At 43.2% G+C, this 23,820-nt stretch overlaps 2 protein-coding genes across 2 annotated transcripts in view; both read right to left on the bottom strand.

Moving 5' to 3' along the window:
- LOC309615464 (protein POLR1D-like) overlaps nt 1-22,912 on the bottom strand; it is a 41,367-nt gene extending 18,455 nt beyond the window's left edge. Inside the window, exon 1 of the mRNA XM_082365143.1 lies at nt 22,779-22,912. Within this exon, the coding sequence (XP_082221269.1) occupies nt 22,779-22,804 (26 nt within the window). The 5' untranslated portion in view covers nt 22,805-22,912. The remainder of the gene's footprint in view (nt 1-22,778) is intronic.
- POLR1D (RNA polymerase I and III subunit D) lies at nt 21,304-22,912 on the bottom strand. Its single transcript, XM_082365146.1, has 2 exons — nt 22,779-22,912; nt 21,304-21,876 (listed from the first exon to the last, which is right to left on the bottom strand). Exons 1-2 carry the CDS (start codon nt 22,802-22,804, stop codon nt 21,501-21,503), a joined length of 402 nt encoding a protein of 133 aa, XP_082221272.1. The 5' UTR covers nt 22,805-22,912; the 3' UTR covers nt 21,304-21,500.
- Nucleotides 22,913-23,820: the final 908 nt, after the last annotated feature.

Raw genomic sequence — 23,820 nt, 5'->3', positions numbered from 1 at the left:
AATAACAAAAAAACGAACAACCCAATCCAAAAATGGGCAGAAGACCTAAACAGACATTTCTCCAAAGAAGATATACAGATGGCCTACAGAAACATGAAAGAATGCTCAACATCATTAATCATTAGAGAAATGCAAATCAAAACTACAATGAGATATCATCTCACACTGGTCAGAGTGGCCATCATCAAAAAATCTAGAAACAATAAATGCTGGAGAGGGTGTGGAGAAAAGGGAACACTCTTGCACTGTTGGTGGGAATGTAAATTGATACAGCCACTATGGAGAACAGTATGGAGGTTCCTTAAAAAACTACAAATAGAACTACCATACGACCCAGCAATCCCACTACTGGGCATATACCCTGAGAAAACCATAGGTCAAAAAGAGTCATGTACCAAAATGTTCATTGCAGCTCTATCTACAATAGCCAGGACATGGAAGCAACCTAAATGTCCATTGACAGATGAATGGATAAAGAAGATGTGGCACATATATACAATGGAATATTACTCAGCCATAAAAAGAAATGAAATGGAGGTATTTGTAATGAGGTGGATGGAGTTAGAGTCTGTCATACAGAGTGAAGTAAGTCAGAAAGAGAAAAACAAATACAGTATGCTAACACATATATACGGAATCTAAGGAAAAAAAAAAAAGGCCATGAAGAACCTAGTGGCAAGACGGGAATAAAGACACAGACCTACTAGAGAATGGACGTGAGGATAGGGGGAGGGGGAGGGGTGAGATGTGACAGGGTAAGAGAGTGGCATGGACATATATACACTACCAAATGTAAAATAGATAGCTAGTGGGAAGCAGCCGCATAGCACAGGGAGATCAGCTCGGTGCTTTGTGACCACCTAGAGGAGTGGGATAGGGAGGGTGGGAGGGAGGGAGATGCAAGAGGGAGGAGATATGGGAACATATTGTATATGTATAACTGATTCACTTTGTTATAAAGCAGAAGCTAACACACCATTGTAAGGCAATTATACTTCAATAAAGATGTTTAAAAAATAAAAAAAATAAAATAAAGGTAAAAAGTAGTAAAAAAAAAAAAAAAGAATGTGGAGCATTCGCTGCGTCCCACCCACACTCTGCACGAGCTCCTTCTGCAGGGCTTTCCTTCCAAATAGCAAAACAACTTCTAGCAATCACGTGCTTTGTCCTTGAAATAACAACGTCACCTTCAAAATCAACAGGAAAAAAAAATTAGAAAGTCAGGTAGTTTTCCTCACTCCTGTAGCCTCTGTTGTTTTTTCTGGAACTCTCGCTAATGAATTCTGGGCAAGGAAATAACAAAGTCAGTTTCTACCACACATTACCACAGAGGCTAGGTACTTAAATTATCAAAGATTATGAAACATCGGCATCATGAAACAAGATAGTTTTTAATGAGGTTGTGAAACAGAAGTGTAAACTGCAATTAAAAAATACAGGAAAAGCAAACAGTAGGAGAATATATAAGAACTAAGTACAACAAGGACTTGAACAATTAAATTTCAGACACAAATTTAAGTACCATAATTTTTATGCTTAGATCCTTTAAGCATCTTAAAGGTTTCTTTGTAAAACAAATCCATTGTATTAGAATAGACAGTCCGGTGCAAACAAGAAGTCCCAGAAAGCCAGGTCGTTAAGCAGACAGTTTCCTGGGCACAGGCACAAGCTACAATCGATTTTCAATGATCCATGTGTGTATTATCCACAGCCAATTTTACATCCTAGCTCAGCTTCTTCAGGCCTGCCTGTTCACCCCATTAGCCAGCTGGTACATGCTTGTAGAACGTAAACTGATCATAATAGCAGCTTAAATAAAACCTGAGTGGGATCTGGTGCAAAATCGCCTTATAATCCAAAGTCAAACAAATTAGTTTTGAGTTATCTGGGTCTGTGGTCCTTTATACTCACATAAATCAACTGAGAGTTAACTATATCAGTATAGCGACAGGGTAGCAAGATATTTAAGGCAACTAAGATGAAACAACAGAAATTAAATAATGAAGAACACAAGAAAATGAGATTTTTAAAGAAATAATATCAGAGAAGCTAAATATCAAGTAATTGCTCAAAAAAGACCTCAACATATACTTTCTTGAGAAATGGTGAAGGAAAGTGCTATGGACTCAATGTTTGTGTCCCTCCCTCCCCAAACTTAGATGTTGAAATCCTAGCTCTGATGTAATGGTATTAGGAGGTGGGGCCTTTGGGAGGTGATTGGTGCCCTTATAAAGGAGACCCCAGAGAGCTCCTTCCTCCCTTCTGCCTCGTGGGGACACAGGGAGAAGATGGGCCCTCACCAGACACCGAATCTGCTGGCAACCAGCACCGAATCTGCCCGCCTCCAGAACTGTTAGAAATAAATGTTTGCTGTTTAAACCACTTAGTCTGTGGTCTTTTTATTACAGCAGCCAGACAGCACGTTCGCGGGCCTTAGCTTTGCTAGTCCAGAAGCCCAGTTTGGCCAGGACAGCGGCTGGACGGCAGCACCGATCTGCCGTCATGTGCGTGGTGAGCTCTGCCTGGGCTCTCCCTGCGGCCACGTCCTCGCCACCGGACGCTCAGCTCAGAGGTCACCTTCTCCACCAGCCCTTCCTCATCTCCCCGCCGGTGCCTCATCAGTAGATATTACAAAACCACCCTTTTCTCTCAGGCCCGTGTACCATACTTCTAAATATTTAAGTTACATTTAAAAACCATTAAATAAAATATACTCATTCCTCCTACCATGACAAATATACCTTCATTACAATAAAAATTTAAATGTGTAAACTCTGTATGGTGATAGATGGTAACTAGACTTGTCGTGGCCATCACTTTGTAATGTATAAAAATATAGAATCACTATGTTGTACACCTGAAGCTAATATAAAATTGTAAGTCAGTTGTACTTCAAAAAAATGTGTAAAGCTATGATTTTTAAAATTTTCAGTTAGCAAAATATGAGAGAATAGAATTAACTCCCTGCACACATTGATTATTCTCTTAATGGGTTGGTAATATTTAGATGAATACATAAAGACACACAAAATTTATATATATCTTTATTCCATAAAGTTTATTTTCTTGCCTTTATTTCAGCAAAATCACTAATCATATTGTTATGATCAAGATTTTCATATAAAGTAAGTTCTATGGACTGTAATAATCTAAAGTATTAAAAAACAAAATGTAACTGTATTCAACATGGACCAAATTTTAATATATTGTCAAAATGTAAATTAACATAAATGTAAAAAACTGAAAACCTAAATTTTGAATGTTTTAAGGTTTCCCTGTAGATTAATGAATCAGTAACAAACTTCCTGTATGTTCTCTAAGACCTACACATATACAAATGTATGAGTAATCTTATTGAACATTAAATGTTAGTCTCCAAGTATAGCTATTCCTCATACTGAACTAAGTCATGAGAACCTCCAGAACATTGAACTGAAATCCTAAGACAAGCAAAGGGAAGCTTAGCTCTACTGGGAAACAATATTTCCTTATGGCACAACCTCCTGCACTCACGCTGAAAAGAAGGTTTTGACAAGTTAATGTGTCTTTTTTCTTCCGAACACTGCGTGGCTCACATCCTTCCTGGACTCTGAAGCAGTGTGCGCTCTGACGTCAACAGGGCACAGCCCCCCATCGCCACGGACCCCACAGTTTCCTTTCATTCAGGGACGCAGGTCAAAACAAGAGAAGGGTGTTTCCTGGGCTAGGAACTGCACTGACGGAAGATCTGCACGTGTTTGTGACACGTGGGGCTGCCCAGGTTCAAGGAAACTCTCCTTTGAATATCGACACAATAAGCACTTAATATGCACCACTGGGGATATGATGAAAAATAATGATGGCAGCAGTACCTATGTGCCATGTACCTTACACTTAATCCTCACAACTCCTCGAGGTAACTACTATGTCATTGATAAGGAGAAAATAAGAAAGAGTGAAGAAACTGGGGCTGGGATGTGAACCTGGGCAGTTGACTTTTAACTGACCCTGACGCTACAGTTCTGGTGAAGGTGAGACCCCAGCCTCGACACAGCCGAGCCCCGTGAGAGGAAGGCAGCGGGAGGGCTGGCGGCACATTTTACTGTGATTATTTGCAGTCACGACAAGACCGCTGTGGTGAAGGCAGAACTCCCGTCGCTTCACCTGGACTTGGACAGTCTCAAATGTCCACAGCTACCCATCCTGCGTGACCTCTGAGGGTGGGTTGTTATTACAGCGAGATGACTTCTTCAGGTAGTACGTGGGCTGACTTCTATTAGTTTAGCTCTTAGAGGGAAACTTTATCTCTCAGGTCATAAAACACCTCACCTGAGGAATGACCTCATAATGAAGTCACCTCATTGTCAAAGTAGTAAGTATTTCTACAAATATTTATTCTTAAATCCCAATTAAGAAGCCACACACAGAAAATACGGTGATTCATTTTCAGTTCATATTATAAGACCTAGGTAAATGTGCCACGGTAAATTGTGTATTGTGAAGACAAGCAACTCTTACTGAAAAAACTTTGTGCAGATGGGGTGGGGATGGCAGAGAACTACCTTAGAAGATAGTAAACTCTAAATAGAAAAGCCTGTGAATTATACCATTGCCAGGAACAACGTGTCTGTCTGATAGGTCAATTAAGTTTAAAAGTATCTAAAGTATATAATAGATGCCTTACTAAAAGATCACTTGGGAGAAGTAAACTCACTCAAAGAATATAAGGTCAAAATAATTATTGAGGTCTCTTACTCCGTGAAAGCATTTTGTTATCTCTTTATAAAATTCAAACTCTCACCAAATAGCTGTTCGAAATGCAAAAAGGAAAAAAATCACAACGATTGAACAAAAGGAAACATTGCGATAGAAAGCCTCTAAGGTTCGCCTCCTCAGCCTTCTTCAATGAGGGCTGACGCCTGGTGCACTGCCCTTTGGTAAACACACCACACACCAGAAAAGCCACCTCGCCCATAGCATGGTCTGTAAATCACTCTCTTAATCCTAAAAGAGCTTTACTTTATACCAGAGATCTGCGGGTTTCTGCAGACTGCCCTAAAGGACCCTTCAGAGCTCTTGGATCGCAGCCCCAGGGACGCCCTATTCAGCAGAAGGCCTGGTCAGCCCGCTGAAGGCGTTTCCTTCAGCTGTGTCAAGGCTGCAGCAGTCTGCTGAAAACAAGCCATCCACCCCATGTACATCTCAGTGTCTGATTCATCAAATGATTATAAACTATACTTGGAGCTAAGAGCCAAGGAATGGGGAAAATATAGAATATTCCAGAATGTGTAGGATTTCCTAATCAATTCATGCTCTTTAAAAAGTGTTTTCCTTTCAACTGCATTAAGCAATGTTGAACCCAGGAAGAAAACATACTGGTGCTTCTAATTCTTAGAAGAAAAAATTCTACATTTCTATAATGTAGTTAATGGAATTGAGCAGTTCGACACACACACACAGACTTGGGGAGTAGTGTCTCTTTGAGGAAAATGTTTATAAAAGTTCAAAGTTCTACTGAACTTAGATGGCTCACGGAACAAGTCAGCCAAAACTGCACAACTGTGCAAGCGAGGTTTTACATTTACTTATAAAGACCCGAGATGCTTCCCTCGTAGCTAGCAGAAGTCATAGACTCTGTTGCAATGCAAACATCCTTACAGATGCTGAATTCAGCAGCACAGAGAGACCGCTAGAAAGGCTGCAGAGATGGCCAAAGGGTAGGAACCAGCACATGGGGACTAATCACTACAGGAGGAAAGCCCAAAGCGTGGAAAATTCCATTACTGATTAATCCAGTCTTTAGGTTTATATCATACCATGCAAACAATACATCAACTGCCAAAAGAAAGAATCCAGAGAGAATAATAACAATTGGTGGTTTTGGCATCAGAAACCAGCTGCAAGACAGTCAAGAACTAGTGAACTCTGAAGTCCCACTTCATTATTCAGACTTGTAAATTACTTACAAGTGGTGGTGTTAGCCAAGAAGGGAAATATGAAAGCATGTTCTGGAGCAGATGTTTCACTGTACATTTTACAAAAGATCAAAACACTTAACACAGTCCTCTCCTGTCCCTTTTTACTGCTATGCTCTAAGTAGCTGCACGTATTAGAATCAGCTTGTCTACTACTGAAATACCGTCCATCCTTAGGGATGGAACAGCACCTGCACTTTAACTGGATGGAGCAGTGCTAATGAAGAGTTTAAAACTGTGTTAAAAACGGAACAGGTACCCAACTGAGACTGCAGGGAAAATTCTGAGAGACAGATCGTGCTGATTATACAAACGGCATCATCTGGCCTGCTCCCAGGGTGTGATAATATGCTTACAAAAAAAGGGCGCTGCGTTTTCAATACAAATGTTCAGGACCACACTTTCACAGCTCTTCTGAAATATCAACCCCCTAAATTCACAATTCCCCCTTAGCATTTGCTTGATAGAAATCGGGCCATATGCTAAACTTCTGTATTAATTCCTACACATTCAGTGTTCCCAGAAAGGCCTCAAATCCAAGTATTTACAAGGCTCTTTTTACTATAATAGTTAAGGAAAGAAACCAAAATGAATTAAAATGTTCAGGTAAAGATCCATTAAATATAATACTATATTATGAAAATGTAAGGGAAGTTTCCTGTTAGAGGTCATCGAATTTAACATTATCATGTAAAGCCAAGGAAATTATGGTTTAGAGAGGTTAATAACTTGCCTAAAACTAGTTACCTGACTTTTTTTTTCTGGGCAGGGGGAACATTTAATTCACAATTATATTTCTTCTTCCCCCCTCAGAACCTGGATGGCATGTTTCAGTCATCCTGGGGAGAAATTAGGAGGGGATAGACCATAATTATGATACTTCAGCCCAAGATCATTACCTTTGGAGTATAACACTGCAAGGACCAGCACTACCGTTTTGTCTACAGCTGTGTCAGGAATCACACTAGAAGACCCCGCCCAGTGATGGTTTACGGGAAACTGGGTCCTGGCTGCATTCAGGGGTAGTGTGACTGAAACTCACTCAGCCTGGAAAATGTTACTTGAAGTAATTTGCTGTGATTGCTTAATCATGTAAAAATGAAAACCTATATAAAAGTACCTAAATTATTAACTTCAAAGCAGGATAGATCCAAAGCTTTTACTATGGAAACTGTGTTTTATGTTGGAGAACAGTGTGGGACAGTGGGAGCCAGCTCCACTAGCCACCTGGGTGCTCTGGGCAAGTTCAGTACCTTCTCTGAGTATGTTTCCTCTCCGTAAAATGAGACTGAGCCCCGGCTCACAGATGCACGGCGAGGACTGAAAAAGATGAGCAGTGTAGAGGGCTTTCTTTGCATCGATGTTTCTTGGGAGGGACAAGGGTTCATTTAGGTATCTGAATTTGCCAAAACAAAACTTTTTTTAATCTCAGTATCTCCTCCTTTCATTTATACTATAAAGAAAAACTTGTAGAATGTTCATTTTTATCTGTTGCATAATTGTTTTGATGAAAAGCTGAGGGATTATTTATCAGTGCAAATAATATAAAGGAAATTCTATCTTCCTATGGTTAAGTCAGAGGAAATTTCCTGTATATCATGTACCTGATATCAAAATAATCAGCCTGCTTGACAGAGCTTACCAAATCCTCTGATGAAACTGAGTGAGATTTTAAGGAGCTAACAGGGAGATGGGCAGAGACCCAGTCAGAACAGAATTGCCTCACACTGCCATGACCTATGAAATACATGATCAGAAACAAATTATATGAAAGCATCCTATCTCATATGCACAAAAAGAAAGCCAGTGGTCCTGGCTGTTTGGCTTTTCAAACAGTTGTGTTCATTCGGGAACTAGGTCTGCTCCGTGCAAAGTCGGCAGCTGGGCAACTTCCTGGTGGATGTGACCAGTACAGGGACAAGCTCTGGAAAGTTCAAGCTTCAGAGCAGAATCTCTCACCTGAAAAGTTCAGACTGAGTAGAATTACCTGATACTTGTTCTACTCTTATACATTCTCTACCACATCTCTTGATGCTCTTAGAAGAGGGATCCAGCAGTTGCCACTTCCTAGGTTTGAACCAAGGACATGTTCAAGTCACCTTAGGAAAATGAGGAAGCGGCCACAGTGCAGTGGAGAGAGGAGGATCCCAGTTCTGCCCTTGCTGACTCTGTGATTTTTCTTGTCATCTTGGTTACACCATCTATAAAATGAAGATATTTCTACTACCCTTTCAGAGTTTGTATGGGGATCAAACACAGTCATATATATAATTACTTTGTAGCTATAAAGCACTGAACAAATGTATTATCTTAAAAATTTTAAATGGGTCTATAGTATCGGTTGTTATATTGTTAACACACAAAAATACCGTATAATAGTATGTGTCGTGTGCACAGTGATTAAGAGCAGAACATACGATCTCGCTGACCCTCAGAAGGACCTTTTCAGTCATCGTCTCCTTTGTATGTGTTAGACCACTAAGGCTTAGGGAGGCTGCCTCGTCCAGGGGCAAGCCGTCAGGGGACAACCTGATCTGACCTGGACATCTCTTGAGTCCTCTCAGCTCACACACACCCTTACTTTATCCCGTCCGGGAAGATGTCTTCTACATTTTGAGGATGATCAAGTGCTGCTTTGGCATAACATCGATTAAAAAGTTAATGTATTTAAAGATGATGCCAATGAAGTTTAATAATATGGAAAATGATATTTTCATGAAGCGACTATTAGTAAGCCTATATCTAGGTTCTTGACCAGATAGTCTGTAACTCAGTGACTCTTTTCATGGTTAAGTTTTATAGAAAACAGTCCCATTTCCAACATGTTTCAGCCTGAATTTAGAACTAAACAAGGATTACTGGTCAATAGTTTCGTCTCTCAAACTGAACTCTCTGGCGCACACGCTCTGGCAAAGCTTTCCTGTCTTCCTGCAGTGGGTAACACAGGCAACATCATGGACATAGAAAGCCGAACCTCAGGGGTCAGGCTGTCTTGGGTTCATGTCCACTCACTAGCCGTACAGCCTCAGGGCGGTTACTTAACTTCTCCAGGCCTCAGTTTCTTTCTCTATCAATGGGAAAAACATCATCTGCCTTGAAGGAGGTGTAAACTGGTTTGTCCACCCGGCTGGTCTTCTTACTTCCCAGTCTCAGTTGCGCGTCTGCGTCTGGCTAGCAATAAGCCCAGCAACCAGCCCAGCTGGATTCTTCATGTCCGGGCTTGTTCTGAAGCGCACTGCTCTCAGCTGGCGACCAGCTTATTACAACACGAAAACAGACAGGGAACCTTTGGCGTGCTTGCTGCAAGTCTGGGCAGCAGGCAGTGACGCACCTGCAGGCTGATACTCCCAAAGACTGACATTTTCAGCAGAATAGTTTCTTTCTTTTCTCGTCCAGTTTTATTGGGATATAACTGACACACAGCACTATATAAGTGTAAGATGTGCAGCATAATGATTTGACTCACATACATCATGAAGTGATGAGCACAGTAAATTCAGGGAACATCCATCCTCTCATATAGACGCAACATTAAAGAAATAGAGAAAAAAATTTTCCCTTGTGATGAGAACTCTTTAGGATTTACCCTCTTACCAACTTTCATATATAACGTACCGCAGCGTTAACTGTATTGATCGTGTTGTACGTCACATCCCTAGTTCTTATTTATCTTATAACTACAAGTTTGTACCTTGACTACCTTCATCCAGTTCCCCCTCCCCTCACCTCCTGCCTCTGGAAACCACAAATCGGATCACTTTTTCTATGAGTTTGTTTGTTTTTGAAGTATAATTGACCTACAACACTATGTTATTTCCTGGCATAAACACAGTGATTTGATATTTTTATACATTTCAAAATGATCACCATGATGTCTAGTTGTCGCCTGTCACCATACAAAGATATTACATAATTATTGATTATATTCCCCACACTGTACATTTCATACCTGACCCATTTATTTTGTAACTAAAAGTTTGTACCTCTTAATCTCCCTCACCTATTTCTCTCCTTTCCCCAGCTCCCTCCTCTCTGGCCACTATCTGTTTTTTCTATCTATGACTCTGTTTCTGTTGAGTTATATTTGTTCATTTGTTCTGTTTTTTAGATTCCACATAAGTGATTTCACACAGTATATGTCTTTCTCTGTCTGACTTATTTCATATTACCTTCTGGGTCCATCCACGTTGTTGCAAATGGCAAGATTTCATTCTTTTTTATGGCTGAGTCATGTTCCGTCGCGTACACATACACCCATCTTCTTTATCTGTTCATCAATCGCTGGGCACTTAGGTTGCTTCTATATCTTGGCTATTGTAAATAATGCTGCAATGAAATAGGGGTGCATGTATCTTTTTGAATTAGTGTTTTTGTTTTCTTTGGATAAATACCCAGGAGTGGAATTGCTGGGCTGATGGTAGTTCTATTTTTAATTTTTTGAAGAAACTTCATACTGTTTTCCACGGTGGCTGCACCAATTGACATTCCCACCAACAGTGTGGGAGGGTTCCCTTTCTCCACACCCTCACCAGCGCTTGTTATTTCTTGTCTTTTTATAACAGCCATTCTGACAGGTGTGAGGTGATATCTCATTGTGGTTTTAATTTGCATTTCCCTGATATGTGTTGTTGAGCATCTTTTCATGTGCCAGCAGCAGAATAGTTTCTAATCATAAGGCTCTAGAATCCCCATTTTTTTCCCATCCATTTAATGACAAAGTACAGCCTTTGCCATGAAAACAAATAAACAAAAAACAGGAAAACAACTGTAGAGCCAAGTCCTGAAGGCTTAGATTACAAGCTCTGATGGAGAACATAAATCCAACTCTTTTACTTTGATAGACACTGAACTTGATGATTATACTCTTTTTTCTTCATCTTCAGGGAATGAGATGATAATTGACACTTATATCCGCAATTAAATATTAATCACTTTAAAATAAAAACCCTGTTAAGTATTCTAAACACCAGGATTTATGCTTAAGTATGCAGAACAGAGTAAGCAAGCAAATCAGGATCTGAAATAACTTTAGATGAGGAATCTCAATGATACGTAATCCTTATCTTGAAATCTAAGCTCCAATTAAAATTCATTATGAAATCCCATATAATTTACCAAGTATGGTGGTGAGAAATTAGAGTTGTGGACCAAATCCTCTGAGGATCCAAGAGAAAACCGAAGAGTCTGTGCATCTTATTGTGGAGCTAATGTGATAAAAATGGCATAACAGATGTCAAATTATAGAATGCTTCATTTAATTCTCTGTTTGGTCTTAATGATATGCTGACTTATAGTAAGAAATATATGTTTGGTTTTCCTCCCATTCCTGACACAGAGCTCCTAAAACAATGGGAATTTCCTAATTGATGAGAGCTATAAAGCTGTCTTTTGTTATGTTGATGAGGTGACTTTAGGGAAAGCTCTGGGTAACCTAAGGATGGGGGCTGGTCGCCAGGATAACCAACCGCGTGATTAGAGAGTTGGAACTTTCAGTCCCATCCGCAGACCTCTGGGGAGGAGAAAGGGGCTAGAGATTGAGTTCCACCACCAATGGCAATGATTTAATCAATTATGCCTGTGTAATGAAGCCTCCATAAAACCCCAAAAGGACAGGGTACAGAGAACCTCCGGGCTGGTGAGTGCGTGGAGATTTGAGGAGAGGTGGTTGCCCAGAAAAGGCATGGAAACTTTACACCCCCTCCCACAGACCTTGCCCATGCACCTCTTCATCTGGCTGTTCATCTATATCCTTTATAATAAACTGATAAAAAGTAAGTAAAAAGTAAGTAAATGTTTCTCTGAATTCTCTAACAAATTAACTGGGCCCAGGGATGAGGTCATGAGAACTTCCAATTTATAGCCAGTAGGTCAGAAGCACAGGTAAAATAACCTGGATTTGCAGCTGGCATCTGAAGTGGGGTTGGGTAGGTGCAGTCTTGTGGGACTGAGTGAGCTCTGATACTATCTCCAGGCAGACAGTGTCAGAATTGAATTGCTTGACGGATTGCTTGATGGTGTTGGAAAACGCACACTGGAGACCTTTATGTGCTATCAGGCCATATACAGACTGGGATTTCTGATAATTTCCAACCAAAACAAAGTTCATTTTCAATGGCAAAATAAAACTATGCGACTCTACATCAGTTCACCCTATTAGATTTTATTTTTTGAAATATTATTGTCCAGTGAACTCCCCAAATCTGAAACCATGCAGTAGGTATGTAAAGTAGAGCAGGTGCTCACAAAATCAACAGCGGCTGCCTTGGGGGTCAGTGCTTATGACCATGAGATGCACTCAATGGGAACCACTTCTGGCCTTTCAGATCCAAATAAAACAACATAGCCAACTTTTCTCAGCTCAGGTGACTTCTCTGGACTCCCCTACCACCTGGTCGATACATGTGTAAGATCTGAGTGGTTCCTACTGTGCGGGATACTTGGTTGGGACTCCATCTCTGCCTGCTCTGGTCATGACCACCTTTTGCCTAGTGAACTCCTCCCTGTGGGTCCCAGCATGTTGTCATCTCCATGTGGACGGAGTATGCAGCTAAAGACATACAACTAACTACAAACTTGTGGTTTTCAACCCCAAAGCTTACAGAATAGTTATTTCAGCATTCCAAATTCAAATTCAGCTATTAGGATATTCAATTAAAAAATACAGAGTGTCCATCTTCTATTCATTCATGTGATAAATATTTTTTGAACACCTACTATGCTTCAGGCACTGCTCCAGCGGCTATAGAGACATCGGTGAACACACAGACAAAAGTCTCTGCCCTCATGGAGCTTATGTTATAGTATGTGTGTGTGGCAGGGGTGGGGGAGGAATAGATAATACAGAATAAATGCAATAAATAGGTGAATTCAGTAAGGGCTGTATTTAAAAAAATACTGCAGGGTAAGGGTGTTGGGGGAGGGGCTATGGTTTTGAACAAGGTGGACGAGTGAGAAGAAATGACACCTTTCCTTTAGTTCCGAAATACACAGCTCTTTGGTCTACCCTGGTTGCAAACTCTGTGAAGGCAGGAACCAAAGGAGATTCATCTTTGTATCCCAGGTGTACCTGGTCCATGGCAGGACTTTAGAATAACTGCTGAAAAAAAAATACATATATTCTGTATTTTTCCAAAGCAAGGCTACTTGTAATAAATGGTATAGATTTATCAGACAGCTGGCCAGGAAATGGATGTAGTATTTGGCATTGACAAAACAGCATGCCTTAGAATCAAATCCTTGGAATTCCACCTCGTGGTACCCCAAATAATAATTCTACAATGTTTGTTCCACTAGAGTTCTGTGGGGACAAGATCCCCAGGATAATCCAGATCACCCTTCCATATAGTTGTTACTGCAAAATCAAAATGTCCTTTGATCACGCTTAAGTGGGAGACGTGCTGCCTTTTATTTTAGACCAATAGGAGAAAAGATAACAAATGTTGCATGGGATAGAGGTGGTAAGGGATGTCAGTATCCAAGGCTCTTGGCAATACAGAGAAGACACCAGTGAGATGGATTATAAGGTATAGCCACCTTCACTGAGGCGCTCCGTGACGCTCATCACCTCAGCTATTCCTCCCACTGAAGCCACAGGACAGGCATGCTTCCTTGCCCCACTCAAGAAGCCCTTTCCTTCTTGGAGCTTATTACTGTGGTGGCTGAGTATGCAAGTGTCAGCTGATAAGTGCACAAAATAATGTCAGTGCAACTGCAGTTCTCCTTCCCTGCCGTGGCAGTCATTCTCAGACACTGACACTCAATCACACACACGCGGTCATTCATTCATTCATCAACTAAGGACTGACGAAAGCCTACTGCATGCCTGGCATGGTTTTAAGTGCTGGGGATACAAAAGCAAACAAGGACAAAGTCCTTGCCCTCTGAAAGGCTACATTCAAGTGGAGTTAGACAATAAATGGATAAATACATAATATAACGTCAGTTAACAGTGAGGACTATGGAGGAATGAAGCCAAGTCAGGGGACAGAAAGCGATGGAGGTCTGGCTGTAGGCGCACGTGTTATCTTGGGTTAGGCAGTCTCTGAGGTGGTCCTAAGGATTCCCCACCTCCTGGCATTCCTGCCCTTGTGCAGCCCCCTCCCTTCACTTCTAACAGACACAGCAGGGCAGACGTGATGGACTGTCATTGCTGAGATGAGGGTGTAGAGAGACTGAGCTTCCATCTTGCGTTCTCCCTCTTCCCTGGATCTCTTGCTCTGGGGAAAGCCAGAAGCCATGGCGTGAGGCCATCCCACGTGAGCAAGCTTGGAAGCCCATCACCCCCATTCAGGCCTTGAGACAGCTGCAGCCCAGGTGACACCTTGACTGCAGCCTTGTGAGAGGTCCTGAGTCAGATTCCTCCAGCTCAGCTCCAACCAGATTCCTGACCCACAGAAACTGTGAGAAATGTTTTTTGCTTTCAGCTGCTCAGTTTTAGTACAATTTGCTATACAGGAATGGGTAACTGACACAGTGGTCAAGGATGGCCTCTGAGTAAGTACCTTGGAAAGAGACAGCCATGTGAAGATCCGGGGGAAGAGGGGCTGGGGATGTCAAGGGCAAGTGCCAAGGCCCTGAAACGGGAACAAGCTGGGCAAGTCTGAAAGAAGCGCGAAGGCCAGTGCGATGCGGAAAGAAGAGACAGGCAGAGACCCCCACGGATAGAGAAGCACCCAGTCCTAGAAGGCTGCTGCTCTAGCCACCACTAACTGCCTTAAACAAGCGCCAACATGACAATAACAGTAAGAGCTAATGTTTGAGTACTTAAGTGTACTAGGAATCATGCTAAGTGCTTTATTGCGTTTATTCTTCACAGTAACCCTATAAAGTAGGTATTATTATCAGCTCAGTTTTATAGATAAGGAAACTGAGGCTCAGAAAGGCTGAGTGGCTCTCCCACATTTTCAAGTTAGGAAGCAGTAAAGCGGACATTCAAACCAGGCCCTCTGCCTTCTGAGTCCTTACACTTCACCTCTACACAGTACCGTCGAAAGAGTCCCCTAGAAAGAAAGCCTCTTTCACCCTTAAAAAAGGAAAACCAAAAACCAAAAAAAACCGTCCAAACCCCAAAGTGTTGTTAAGCCAACTGGTCCAGCCGCTGTCTGATTAGATGCTCTGGGCAGCTTGATTTTCTCTAGGAGCCCTTTTGAGAGAACTGGTTTGAGGCTTTATCTACAATTGCTCTGAGGTCTGACCCAAGTCAGCATGGTAAACTTAGAAAAGCACACAGGTAGCTTTTCTTTTCTTTTCTTTTTTTTTAAACTTTGGGTTTGTTTTTTTGTTTGTTTGTTTGTTTGTTTATTGCTTTATTTATTTATGGCTGTGTTGGGTCCTCGCCCCTGTGCAAGGGCCCCCCCGAGTTGCGGCAAGTGGGGGCCACTCTTCATCGCGGTGCGCGGGGCCTCTCATTATCGCGGCCTCTCTTGTTGCGGAGCACAGGCTCCAGACGCACAGGCTCAGTAATTGTGGCTCACGGGCCTAGTTGCTCCGCGGCATGTGGGATCCTCCCGGACCAGGGCTCGAACCCGTGTCCCCCTGCATTGGCAGGCAGACTCTCAACCACTGCGCCACCAGGGAAGCCCCCAGCTTTTCTTTTTGACATTTATTAAGAGCCTTACATAACAAATCTGGAGGTTACTGAGAATCAGTAGGTAAAATACCAATATATTCTACTTAATGCAATTTTATGCTTAGCTGACATAGCTTGAGCCCTGACCTCCTATCAATAATTCAGATACCTGGTACCCAACCAGGTATCCATCTGCTATAGAACTTGCTTTTCCTTCCTGCTTAACTTTTGTCTTGAAGCTTGAGGAAGACTATAAATATTCCATCAGAATCTTAATCTCTTTGTGAAAAGAGGAGAAACAATCCATTTATCTTTGATTTTTATCTATATTCAGTTACATTAGGAATGCTATTTTAAACTATCTTTTTTTAAAAGCAGTGGCTTTAGCAGACTGATAACCTTCCATACAGGGGTCCATAAATTTATATTATAGTGCTGCATTGAGCCAGAGGAAACAAACAAAAAACATAACAGAGGGCACTAAGGTTTTTGTTTTCAAGTTTTCACCTAGAAGAAATATGAATGAAACCAGCTTGTTCGACACAATTAAGGATATTATAGTAATAACATTAGTAGCTAACTCTGATTGAGAGCATGCTATATGGGCCTGATACTGTCCTAAGCACTTTGACTATATTGTCTAAATTAATAGTTATAACATCCCTATATGGTAAGTATTATTGTTATCCCAATCTTACAGATGAAGAATCTCAGGCACAAAGAGGTCAAACAGCTAGTCCAAGGTCACATAGCTAAAAAGTCTAGCGCCAAGACCAAGACTCATGCAGTGTGATTCCGACAGTGCAAGCTCTTAACTCCTACACGATACTGCCTCGCAGTTATCAGTTATTTAGCCTGAAAAGATGTGCAGGACCCCAGGCACAACCACTTCTGCTTCTAAGAAAGATATGCTTCTTTCAAAAATACCAAAAACAAAAGTAAGATCAACTCTCCTAATACACATACATCTATTAGCCAATCCCAAACTCCTACAATATGCTACTGCCCTGCGCAATAACTCAAAATCCTTTATTATAATTATTAGGTAAGAACATATACGGATTAAAGACACATGCTATGAATTTAGGCACTAATAAAAACTACACGCACATACAAAGCTGAAAGTTTATTCCTTTAAAAAGGTTCATCATTTTGCTTTTTTTGTTGCTCAGTAATCTCAGTTTATCTTCTAGAAAATTCTTAGCATGTTCTCATTTTGCCTCGGTCTCTCTTTTCTCTGCTCACATGTCACCTCCTCAGAAAAGCCCTCCTCAACTAATCAAACTCTCCGTGCCTTCTCAAACCCCATGATTCTTTTACTTCCTGTTTACATCACTACCTTAATTACATTATATATTTATACACTTGTTTGTTTTCTACTCCTGCTGTTAGAAAATAGACTGCACGTGGGGCAACTTGTTCCCTGCTGTCCCCCTAGTACCTAAACCGTGCCCGCATCTAGCGTGTGCTCAGTGATTTTGCCGAACAAACGAATGAATGAATTCGATGCTCCCTTTGAGGAGAGCCACTTGGTACAGGCAGAGGGCAGCAAGGGCCGGTCAGCTCACTGCCCCATCTCCTCTCCCCACCCCCAATTTCCACATCTGTAGTCCTGGAGTCTCGACCTTGTTAAAGATGTGGATTCTCACCAGGTAGGGGAAGGTGGTAAGGGTGGACTCCTATTATCAAGGACAGGTCTAGGAGAGGAGATGGTAAATCCTGCCTTACTGGTTTTGGTTGCAAGGGAGTGGTAGGAAAACAAAGGGCTGTGAAAGGCATGGATGTGGGGTCCTGCTCGACCTCTCTCACCTGTACCCCTAGAGAATCTGCCTCCAAGTTATTTTTTTCCAGCAGGTTTCTGGTATCCATCCTTTTACCTCCACGCCTACAACTGTGCCCCCTTACATTACACCTGGACTGTTACAAATGCCCCCTAACTCCCAGCTATCTTCCAGCGTTTCCTTCCACTCATTCATTCTGCACAGTTGTAGGACAAAAAAGCGAAACCTTTATGGCATTCCCTAGCTTGAGAATCTCGAATGGTTTCTTTACACTGGGAAAAAGGAAACCATTTATCCTGGAACACTATTTCTTTTACAAGTTTGCCTACTTCAGTACTCCATGAATTACTGGAAGGCAGGCTGCCTGATGGTTTTCTCTCTCCAGCGCCCAGGACAGTGGCTGGCAGAGTGGGTGCGCGTGAAACAATCTTTGCTACAAGAGTGTCCCTCGCCAATTCCATTCTGTGTTCAGCAGATAATACCCTACACTGCACATCAGGGCACTTGGTCGTAAATGCAATCTGATACATTTTTCATGTGTACAGCTCTTGTCTGCCCTCTCCAAAAGCAGAGGGTTTTTTAGGACAGACTCATATTCTCTTATGTCCACCATTTCTCAGGACTGTTACACTCCTAGGTACATATTTGCTGTATAGAGATCCAAAAATCTAGATTTGGAAGGAATTTCATTATGAAAAAAAAATACAGACCACACAGTAATTGTAGCTTATAAATTTTCAAATGGCAAAAGAAAAACCAATGTTAAGAATCTGAGCACAAAAGGGCTGGATTTGGGGTCTTTATAAGTACTTGAAAGCAGACCGGTGGATCTGGGCAAATTTCCTAATAGCCCAGTTTGAAGGATAGTACAAAGACGGTCTCTGACTTTGAATTTTCCTAACCAGAAAAGATGACCTTTGTCTACCTATCCTATAGTCTTAATAACATGTTTAAGGGAAACAAGAAGGGTGGGGAATGGTGGGCCGTAGAATTTGGTGTGCTTTCGTATTTCCGGAAATGCAAGACACTCTTCGGTTCAGAATGACACTGACAGGACTACTTTCTATGTAGACACCTTTTCATCTCCACAGAGATTTTGTAGGCCCCTATGCATTATAACAACTAATTAGAACACTTAGATGTCGCAGCTATATGCAATTTATAAATAGTTTGTAAAGTGCTTTGAAAATGGAAAGTGCTAGGCAAGTACTCAAATGATTATATATTAAAAGCCTTTGGCATATAATCATTTTATTTAATAACTGGCTCTTTAGAAGGCACAGTACTTTATAGCTAAACAGAATTTCTGAGCTTGAACCACTGATATTTTATTTAGAGTGAAATGCTGTTAGCAAATCAGATACTGATCAAGTTTTTTTCAGTTTATATAAATAAATGTATGATTCATATCTATCTCCCTCACTTTTTCATCGACCAATTCTGCCTTCCCTTAGGTTCCTACAGACTTTTTGCAAAGATTCCTCCCACACCTCAGTGACTCACGGTTATCCTGCCTGCCCTGCCCTGTTTTTTCCTTTCACATGTCTGCCTTGTCAAGGCATTTTGTATGTTCCTGAGTTTACGACTACCCTAAACGGATTCAAGACTGCATGCAACATCATCAGTGACAATAAATCCTTTTAGGAGCAATGAAGCCATGAGATGTGGCAGGTGGCCACCAGTGGGTTCATCTCCACCAGTGGGTGTCCTGTTATTGATAGACTTCAGTCTACTATCACCATTCCACACTGCTATGTCCACTAATTAAACCTGGCTTTCATCTCCTGACAGGTCTTGGTTCATAGGCATTAAACTTCATTTAAATAATCGTGTTTACTATGACCACAGAACTACTCATAGGCAGAATTGTAGAAGAGGCAAACAAGTGTTTGATTGTTTACCACTATGCCTTTAGGACTTCCTTACATCTTCAAGTGCTAATGTCCTCACACTGACATTGGCTTTCTCTTACTATTACCCTGGGAAAATACTCCCTGTCCCTGCCCCATAACTTTGATCTTTCCCCATCCATTCCTGCTCCCACTTAATTTAGCCTCCAACGTCCTACAGTATATTTTCATTATTGGAAAACCCAAACTAAGCCATTCTTCTTGTACGAGTGTTAATGCTTAGCCTTTTTAGGCCCTAAACTAATGCTGCCAGCTGCCCATCGACCTCCCCGTTAATTCCAACCCATATCTTTCTGTCCTCATGTGACTCATTCATCATTCTCCCCTCTCTGAAAGTCTTGGCTTCCACAACTTGACTGTCTACAGACTTTCCCACCACGTCATTGGTTGCTCTTTTGCCCAACCTTTAAATACTGAGCTTGTCCAAGGCTTGGCTTGGGCCCTCTTCTTTATTTATTTAAAAAAATTTTTTTAATTCTTTGGCCTTGCCACAGGGCACGTGGGATCTTAGTTCCCCGATCAGGGATCCAACCCTCATCCCCTGCAGTGGAAGTGCAGAGTCTTAACTACTGGACCACCAGGGAAAAGGCCCAAGCCCTCTTCTTAATCACACTCCAGTTTCTATGGATTTACCTCATCTTTGTGGCAAGAACTCACAAAGTTTATCTCTACTTAAATCTCTTTCATGGCCTCCAACTCCTGTCTACAGATGACCTCATTCAACAGGGAACATTTGATTCCAGTCACCTTCTCTACCTCCCAATCAACCCCCCCCACCCCCAAGCTTCCCGTGTCAGTAATTTCGCCCCATACCTCGATAGGAGTCACCCTTCTCTTTCCTCACCTTCCACATCCAATTCCTGAGGTCTACCAATTCTGTGCCAGTTTGGCTCTCAAACGTATCTCAAATCCACAATCTTTTCTCCATCACTAGCTTATGGCCCTTCCAGGCCACTTCAGCGCTTACAGTTTATTTGCTTCTACCCTGGCCTCTCTACAATCCATTCCGACACACTGTGATCAGTTACTCAGATGTCTTCCCATTGTACTTCCCAAAGTCCTTTCCACGCCAGAGCTCTTCCCATGGAGTCTATCGTAGGCCCTTCTCCTCCTTGCTGGCCCTGCTATAGATCCGCACATCTTCTTTCAAGACCTTTATTTCCTCAAACCACCAGTGTTCTGCTTCAGGACTTTTGCAAGTGCTATTCCCCCAGAATGCTTTTTCTTTTTTCACAGCCAGCTCCTTCTCTTCCTGTAATCTCTGGAAGATCCTCTCTGCTTCCATACCTAAATCAGATTCCCCTCTCAGAGTACTGGGGGGTGGGGTGCTCAGGTTCAAAGGTTGACAGATATTTAGGGTGAATTAAGAGTCAAGTTGGGGTAGGACAGGTATGAGACACAAGGCTGAAGAGGTAAATAGGGCAGCTCTTAAGTGTGATTTACGAATATTTTAGGTTTTCCAAAAAAATCATTTTCCCCACATGCAAGTTTCCTCTTCCCTGTCCTTACTTTCTCTCAAATACTGTTCCTTTTAATGTAACCCTGGGCTATAATGAGATACCTACCCAAGGACTGAAAATGTTATCTGGTCATCCCAGTTTTCTCCTTCTTTAATATATTAGCATCCTGAAATTAGAGCACTGAACTGGTATCTGTCCTATAAATGCTACCATAAAGATGGAGCCTGACACCACCTAACATTCTCACGTGAAACCAGAATTCTCACAATTCTTTCAAATTATTTCCCACCCTTGCCCAATCTACCAATCATGGCAAAGGATGCAGTTGTCTCATGAATTACTAAAAACATCTAGGAAGAGGCCAAGTCCTCCCTTCACTCCCACCTTTCTTTTCTAGACTATCCACAGCCTATCTGGGGTCATGCTCTATTGCATCTCTCCCTCGCCCCCAATCACAGGTGTGCATACACATTCCTTTCAATTCCCTTGATCAAAGTCCTTGTCTAGGCCTCTGATTATCTCACAGTTTCCTCACTTTCAATGTTGGTTCAATTAAAAGAAAAAAAAAAAACCACAAAAACCTAAAATAGTCAACCTCGAGGACAAAGGAAAAAGAACCACTCAAATCAGTTTAAATAAAAGAGGGAATTTATTAGAAGAATACAGTTTCTTGCAGGGACTCCAACAGCTGAAATGGGTTAAGAGCTAGAAGCAGGGCTTTCTGCAGGACAGATCATGTTATAATCACAAACATTTACTTCTGGGTTTTGCAAGAGCACGAAAAGAATATCCTAGCGGTCAGTCCTCCCTGTATAGTGCGTAAGGCACTAGAATGTGGCTTCATTTCTGCTGGCTTTTTGATCCTTATATTCCTTTATGCTGGCCTCAAACTTGTCAAGCACATGCTGGCAGACATTCATGAGCTCAGTCAGGCCTCTCTGAAAGGGCTCAACAGCTGGAAGGGCACCTCGAGTCTGTATGCGCAAATTAATTTTGCTCTCTGAAGGATGGGTTGTAGTGTAACCACAAAATTCCACTTCCGGGTTCTTCATGATCATGTAACGAAGAGAATTTCCTAGGGTATGGTCCTCCTCGTGCAATACAAATGTCACACAGTGTCTATCTGTCCCAGCTGCCTGGACCATTTCCAGGGCTGTCTTCCTCTCGCCTTCAGCCATTGGGGTCTTCAATCCAGATATTTTTCTACACACATATTTTTTATAAAAATGAGATCACACTGAATACGGTTTTGTAACTAGCTTTTTTTCATCTACTATATCACAATTGCAACACGTTATTACTCTAATGCACTCCAATGACACAGAACGATTAGCACTAGCCCTTATTATTTTCCTGCCTCCACGTATTCTACCAATCAATAATTTATTGCCTCCAATTTCTCCCTTTTCCATTTGGCCGTCCACATGGCCACAAGGGGAGTGTCCTTAAAACAAAAAAGTTTGCTAAAATTTTCTTTTGGTAGGCTCACAAGAAAGGGATAGGATTAGAATAGGGTGGGCTCTGCTAAAGGATGAAAAGGAAGTTGAAAGGCGTGGAAAAACGCAGGTTATCGTAAAAATAGAAACTAAAGATCATCAACGTGCAGGGCCAACTAGGGCTTCCGTTTGCAGGAGGTAAGGAAACCAGAATGGAAAGTCTGAGAAGAGCACCAAGCAGGAGGGAGAAAGCACTCAGCGCACCGAGTGGATCAATTAGCGCTCGGCACAGAGGAGGGACTTGGGCCCGACCAACACACCACCCCCATCGCTCGGGGAACAGTGGCCTGGTGCACGTTAGCTTTATTTACTCTTCCTGTTCCAAATGGGGGTGGGCAGTTAGGGAGCTTAACTCTGGCCTCACAACTCGTGTTCCCTCCTTGATATCGAGTGTACTGAGCGTCTCCACGCAAGCAACCCAGGTGTCCCCCCCTCCCTTCCCGATCGGGGCCCCTCTCCCCGCCCTGGCGCCCACTGCTCCCTCCTCGCCTGTCCTCCCAGCCAGGCCCTCGCTGCCAGGCCGGGCCGCGGAGGCTAAGGCCTCGGTCGGCCGCGGGCTCCCGGTGCAGGGCGCGGCCAGCTCCTCCCGCCCCCCTCCTCGGCCGTTACCTCTCCAGCTCCTGGTCGTCTTCCATGGCGGGGGCGACTTCCGGGATCCTCAGGTGGTGCTGGCGGGCCGGAGGCGCTGTCCCATACCTCGAAGCGAGCAGGCGCCGCAGGAAGGAAGGACTGACGGGAGGAGCGCGGACGGAAGGAGGGAGGAGGAGCCGCAGCGGCGCGGCAGGGCCCGGCCACTGGGCGGGGCGTGGAGGCTCCGCCGCGGAGCCTCGCCCACGGGCCCCGCCCCCGGCGCGCGGAGGGCGGCGGCCAGGCCTGAGCCGTTCACCTGCGCTCCTGAGCGAGTCGGCCCGCAGAGCTAGCCGGGAGACTGGTGCGGTCGGGCTCCTGCCCCGCCCCGAGGCCGAGACCGGCCAGTGGGCGCCGGAGCTCAGCCCTTGGCACCTTCCCTCCCGGTGATGGCGAAGGGGGCGGGGCCTTACCTGCCGCCCCCAGATCACCTTCCTTCTTGGAGCCAGGATCGGGCCTTTTTCTGACTTGCTGCTGGCCCGGTGGGGGACGGGATTAATCCCAGGAGGGACCACACCTCCCGGGGACGGGGGCGTTCATGGCACGACAGACTTACACTATAGTTGAGCAACACACTTTGAAGAATTTCACCACAGAATAGCATGGGTGTAACACAGTATTTGTCTCATCTGGGATCTTGCAGCTGCACAGCTCAACTGGGTCAAAGGACGAGCGTTTGTTTTTTATCTTTGGGGGAGAGGGGAGGAGTGAGAGTTTGGAAGGAAACTGTCCCCACTCCCCATCCTTTCTCTTCTAGGATCTTTTTCTACCCCGGAGTACGTCCTGCCTGGCTTTGGACGTCCTTTTCCCTTTTGGCCTCTTAAGCCTCCTCACCTGCGGAACCTCTCGCTCACCTTTGTTCCCAGGTGCCCCTGCCCCCGCCTCGGCAACCTTTCACCACCCAGACTCGCTCTCCGCCCTCCTTCTCCCTTCGTACCTCTCCGCTCTCCGTCCCCTCAGGTGTTCTTCGCCAATAACCCTCTCCCCTCCTGGCGGTCCTGCTCCCCTCGCCCCCATCACCCCG

Source organism: Balaenoptera borealis (genome assembly GCF_965194805.1).
Source record: "Balaenoptera borealis genome assembly, chromosome: 18".
Lineage (NCBI taxonomy): Eukaryota > Metazoa > Chordata > Mammalia > Artiodactyla > Balaenopteridae > Balaenoptera > Balaenoptera borealis.
Note: the sequence above shows the minus strand (reverse complement) of the source record. Positions and strands in the feature narration are given on the sequence as shown.

Excerpts from the sequence above, each read along its gene's own strand:
- POLR1D (XM_082365146.1), bottom strand. The coding sequence starts at position 22,804 with ATGGAAGACGACCAGGAGCTGGAGAG. Across the intron at positions 21,877-22,778 it reads GACGACCAGGAGCTGGAGAG|AAAAATATCTGGATTGAAGA; the intron begins GTAACGGCCGAG and ends ATATGTGTGTAG.